The sequence below is a fragment of the Corvus cornix genome, chromosome 2 (genome assembly GCF_000738735.6).
Source record: "Corvus cornix cornix isolate S_Up_H32 chromosome 2, ASM73873v5, whole genome shotgun sequence".
NCBI lineage: Eukaryota > Metazoa > Chordata > Aves > Passeriformes > Corvidae > Corvus > Corvus cornix.
In genome coordinates this window covers 15,880,153-15,886,152 of record NC_046333.1, presented here as the reverse complement: position 1 = coordinate 15,886,152, position 6,000 = coordinate 15,880,153, and the positions used below count along the sequence as shown (strand labels likewise).

The window sequence follows — 6,000 nt, the reverse complement described above, 5'->3', positions numbered from 1 at the left end:
AGGAGGGAACAGAAACCACAGCACATTTGCAGACAGGTCTCTGACCTTCTGTTCAGTGATTTACGAAACCAAATATGCATTTTCAAGGCAGTACTTGAATTTTTAATGTTCTCAGTTCATCTCTCCCATACCCACAGACCCTCACTTTAAAACATGTACCCAAAGTTTCTATGAGCCTGTGTATAATCCTATAGAAAGCTTGTAACATCTTTGTTAAAACACAAATCTAAATTTCACTTGAAAATTATCACCTTCTGGGTTTTTTTAACATATTCAAGTTCTGAATATTAACCCAGCTACTGAAAAGAAACAGATCTAATTACAAAATAATTGTGACCTAATTTTCTCTATTTATTTCCTATTAACAAGTTTTCAGATACTGTTGGAGCCATTTGAACCCTCTTGGAAACCCTGAGGATATTTTTCTCCACATATTGAAATGTGTAGCTGGTAGCTTTTGCCACTGAGTCTTTAAAAATTGTTTAAACATACGTAAGCGTACAACTGAAACAGAAACAGAAGCAAAGCAAAGTCTCAATAATCACACAGATTTGCCCTCTTGGTTCAAATGTTGGATGTCAGTTACACAAAATACCATAGTATTTTATTATAGAGATGTAAAATCATTCCATACAGTCTTCCAAATATCCAGCTTGTATTTCAGACACAGATATCAAGAGGGGAAAAGTCTCCAGCTGTCTAGAACTCCAAATTCTCTCATTTGTACTGCCATTTAACATAAGACAAAATTTAAGACCAGACTTTAACTGTTTCCAAATGGTTTTGTGTGTATTTCTGCTGAAACCTTTAACTATTATCTAGCACCAGAATTCCTAAACAATAAATACACCTACAGTCTTCCTTTAATTTTGTGTTCCGACGTTTTTCTGTTGAATGCTTGGTATCATACATTAATCATGGTAATATATGATAAATACTTAATGACTCTGAGAGCAGAAGGATCTTGGGCAAATTTCAAGTACAAATGACTTTAAGCACTGATACACAGAAAACTCTTAATCCTGTGGGGAAATGACTGTAGAGAGAGCAGTAGCAAAAATAGACTAGATTATAACTTCAAATCTCTGAAGAAACTACTCATCCTTTGAAACAATCTCAGAAAAGCTAAATATGAGCTTTACTGAAGAAAAAATTCTCCACACATAGTAGAAACCTGAACTGAAGTACATGTGGGAAATGCAAAATAGTGCACTGAAACAAAACAGAAGGGGCTTAAAAGTCTTCTCTCTAATCCTAGTTTGTGTTAGGCTTCTTTTTTGTTTTATGGAAAACGCATAACACAATGCAAAAAGTAACTGAGTTCAAGCATTACTTTCTCTGAGTCCTACAAATGAGCACAACTTCCTGTGGGACTAGTGAGTGGCCTAGAAATGTATGTGCCCGGTGAAACACTCCAAGTCAACAACTTGGATAACACTCTGAGACTTTGCAAGCCCAGATAAGCTGATATTCCAGTCTGATCCACTGACATAAGCTTTTCCTCTCAGAAAGAAAATGGTTCATTATGGGGTGGGCTACAGGAAAGGGTAAACATCAATTCTGAAGAAGAGTTTGGCAATAAAAATGAAATATTAAGAATTGTTGTTCTTGTTCTAGGGTGCTTTGTTTTTCCATTTAAGATAATCGGAGCATTACAGTTAATAGAGAGTCCCATTAAATAATTTACTACTTAGGCATTTTACCTTTTTAAGTAATTTTATTCATCCTGGAGAAGAGAAGGCTCTGAGGAGACCTTATAATAGCACCTTCCAGTGCTGAAAGGGAGCTACAAGAGAGCTGGAGAAGGACTTTATACAAGGCAATGTTGCGATAGAACAAGGGGGAATGGCTTTAAGATGAAGGATGGTGGGTTTAGATTAGGTATTAGGAAGAAATTCTTTACTGTGAGAGGGGTAAGACACAAACAGGTTGTCCAGAGACATTGTGGATGCCCCATTGCTGGCAATGTTCAAGGCCAGGTTGGATGGGGCTCAGAGTAACCTGGTCAAGTGAAAGTGTTCCTGACAATGGCAGGGGGTTGGAATGAGATGATCTTTAAGGTCCCTTCCCACGCCAACCATTCTATAAGTCTATGATATTTTATAGTGCAATTTACAATAAAGAAAAAACACCTTCAGTGATATATCAATAATTTATTGTTTTGCATAAGAAGGTAAGATCAGATTTCAGGTAAGACATCAACCAAGGACCTGATGGTGAATTCAAGTATAGAGCTTGGTACAATATTAAAAAGTACTACCCTTTGTTTGACTACAGCAAACAGCTAGAACACAATAAAAACATCTGGACTTGACTGTCAAAACATATATTTCTCTAAAAACCCACACAGCAGAACTTGAATATGTGGAATATTGGAAACATGTTTAGTTGTCTTCATTCCCAAATTCTTAGGAGTCAAAGGAACAATCCACCCCCCTGTTCCCCTTGGTATCCCAGAATAGTTCAGCACACAGGCTCAGCATCCATCCTGATAAGCAGGCTCCTGTCCTGTTGAAACTGTTGGGCTAAGATTTTTTTGCCTAGACTTACTGTCATCTCTGCCTGCCTCGTGGAGGGCTTTGATTTTTAGCTTTTGAAGTTAACACTGCAATAATGTTGATTTTTCAAAAGCAATTTAGTAATGTAATTAAAACCATTTCTAGCTCCTCAAAGACTGTGCACATTTTACTCTGTTGGTTGGATCTATATTTTTGAGATTCCCTTTCTTTTGCAGGTGTTACTATTCAGGAATTAGCTCCTGGCTCAGAGACAGGGCAGGCAGCCATCGGTCTGGGAGACTCCTGCCAGGACTGTGCCGCGGATCAGAGGGTCAGTGTCTCTGGGAATGCAGCTGAGCACCACGCTGCTTACTGCTGCCCAGGACAGCAAAGCTGTGCACAAGACCCTCCTAGACCACACTGACCCAGGAATGGGAATTAAATTAATTTCAAAAAGACAGGAAAAACAGCCTGCAGGACAGCCAGAACTGTCCCTACCAGGGAGTTTGCAGATTATTCTAGCATCTACTTCATAAAGAGAAAAGCAGGTCCTTTATGTGAGCATTATTGTACCCCAATGTTCCAAGACAGCCAAGGTTAGAAGCAGTGCTAATAGTGTTTTAGTGAGGACTAAAGCCCCTTCTGCTGGAAATGGCCAGATCCTGAGAGATGCCGAGTGTCCTCTCCATTTCAACAGATGGTGAAGGCACCTGGCATCTCAAAGGCAAACTGACCCACTGAATTCCATATCCCCTGAAAAATAGTTTGATTTTCAGTAATAAAAAAAAAAATAGAAAATGTCTTCTCAACTCAGATAATCTCTGTGCAGTTAATTTAATCAACGAATTCCTATTTATGTTACAAAAAAAGTTTAAGTCCACCAGGAAAATGGTGAAATTTGACAGAAGTTACAGTAGGGCTGTTCAAGCAGAGTATGTATCCATACTGGGACTCAGTACATCTGTAACTCTTGCATAAACATTTCCAGACTCCTAGGGATTTTGCTGTTGTTTCTTACTTTTCATTTGTTTTATAAGACTCTAAGCCAAATGCAATGGCCCGCACATTAAATACACATTTAGAATAAAACTGCAAAACCTGATGGCTTTATCAGCATACGAACTGAAATAAAATATTTACATGGAATGTTGAGCTCCATTTACAGAGACTGTTTCAAATTACAGACTTAGTAATCTCTTTAATAAATGATCACATTGACAAGAAATTTTAAAACTTAACATCCCTTTTCAACCCTTTCATAAATATATAAAGTTTCACTAAATTATTCTTTCTTTAAACAAGAGAGCTATATTCTCTTTACAGATTAACATGAAATAATGGTTTCCTGTTTGAATACCACAGATGGGAAGATCTGAAGTCAGCAAGTTCCTATACACATTCTGTACTTACAAGACATATTCACAACACAACACACAGGTGTTACTTGGTCTTTACATCTGTACTCATTTGCTGCATATCAGTAGTAAATAAAGAAAAATACCAAATTATCTATATTAAAAATACATCCTCTAATATACATTTGCTTACACTGACACATCAGATCTTGAAACAGGGTTTCCAACTGTCTGACCAGTGTCAAGGATGTTTTTTATAGAGAACCCTACAGCATTAATTTATTTTTGAGTGGAGACAAAATACATGTTACACTACTAGAAAGTATCACTATATACTTGACAATAAAAAGAATTTATCTCTTTCAACTGCTTCTCAGATGTCCAAGGTTTCCTCACTGTTTGAAAATTTCTGATGGGAAAATTGTTCTAAAGCATGCCAAAAAATATTTGAAATCAATTTAAAGGAGGAAAAAAATTATTCTCTATTTTGTTGCTATTCGTATCACTTTGCCACTGATTTTACAGAAGTTTAATCCCAAAGACTTTGAAGTTATATACACACACCAACTCACATTTTTTCCTATTTAAATAATTATTCCCATGACTTTTCTTTGTTGTGCCACAGAGCATGTGTGAAAGTATTTTCAATCCATGCATACTCACAGCTGAGTATTTCACAATTAAGCCACTGAGTACATCTTTCTTCACATGATTATGTAATTGCAAAGGAATACTTAAATCAGTCTGTACATGTAAGACAAGGTTCACATCTAGAAAAGTGAAAACACACTGATGCATAATTAAAATTATGATGTCTTCCTCATAAAAATGTTGGTCACTTTTGCCTGTTTCAGTTCTCTCAAACATTAAAAGGGCAATAACTTCCAAGTGCTGATGTGCTCTTTTATAGGAACAGTTATGCCTAAAACCATTGAAGTGCTGATCTCCAGCATTGATTTCTATCTTCTGCAAACTCTCTGTTAAAAACACTCACCTTGGAGAAACACAGATGTTGATAAAGAGGTCTTTGGCAGTTTTGCTACACTAGTATTAGCTCACTTTATGGAGCACAGTAAATCTCTGGTATAATCTGACTGTTCTGCCCCAAATTGTGGGCAAGAGAATTGAAGACACAGGAAAACAGGACCAGTTCCAAGTGCATGAAGAGTATACCTGCTGCTCAGTAGAGTTAAAAGCCCTCCTCCCAAGAAAATGGCCATCGAGTAAAGCCTAACCATGCCCCAGGTTTAGATGCTGATACCACAACAGAGGTTTTTTCTACTTAAAACGTTACTATGAGTGCAGCCAGCTGACAGGAACCCAGAAGGTCTCGGTCTCCAACCTGTCAAAAGTTGTTTTAAGCTCACTGTAAGCTGTAGCGAGGTCATCGTTGACTATCACCTTGTCAAAAAGGTGGCCATACTGGCTCTCCATCACATGGGCAGATTTAATCATTTCATGAAAATCTTCTTCCTAGTAAGATCAGTGCAATGAAGATCAGTGCACAGCCAGTCCATAGCAACACTGCATAAACTCATTCTGTATTAAACACGGTCTAATCGCTTATTTCTTATTTCATCAGGAGATGGAAACTGTACTTCTAATTTAAAAAAATAGAAATTACCACTACAAGTGATCTCAGAGAGTATTCTGATGAGTTGACTCTGCTCAACAGGCAATTCTTTCATCTCTTCCCTTGAAATGACACAATTAGTCACTGGATGGTAATTACAGAGACATTTTCTGTTAGCAGCACCAGTGCAAAATGTTTCTAGCTGTTTACTTTGATGATACATTTAAAGTTTCTTTATGTTAGTCTTGGCTTGCTACTAGCACACCATGTATTACAGCACAGCCTTTTTTCTTTTAAGAGCTTGGTAGCAGTCAACATTTTATGCTTTCTTCGATCTGGCTTAGTGGATTTTTCGTCATCTTTGGGGAGGGAATAAACCTTAGCAACTTGTTTAAATGACTTTGAGAGATTAAACCTGTCCTAACTAAGCAATGTCCTGAAGGTTGCTCTTACAAACAAACTCCTCTTACTTTTTATAAGTAACAAACCAACATTTTCTGACAGCATGTAGTTTCCAAACTATTCCAAATGCACATTGTACACAGATACAATCTGTGACTATATCTGTGACTGA

General features: G+C 37.2%; 1 protein-coding gene across 7 annotated transcripts in view; it reads right to left on the bottom strand.

Annotated features, from left to right (window-relative positions):
• Positions 1-2,133: 2,133 nt before the first annotated feature.
• The window catches only part of MPP7 (membrane palmitoylated protein 7), a 158,145-nt gene continuing 154,278 nt past the window's right edge, over positions 2,134-6,000 (bottom strand). For all 7 annotated transcript variants that reach the window (XM_039572031.1, XM_039572026.1, XM_039572052.1 and 4 more), the window contains one exon: positions 2,134-5,326. In XM_039572031.1, the coding sequence (XP_039427965.1) occupies positions 5,147-5,326 (180 nt within the window). In that variant the 3' untranslated portion in view covers positions 2,134-5,146. The remainder of the gene's footprint in view (positions 5,327-6,000) is intronic.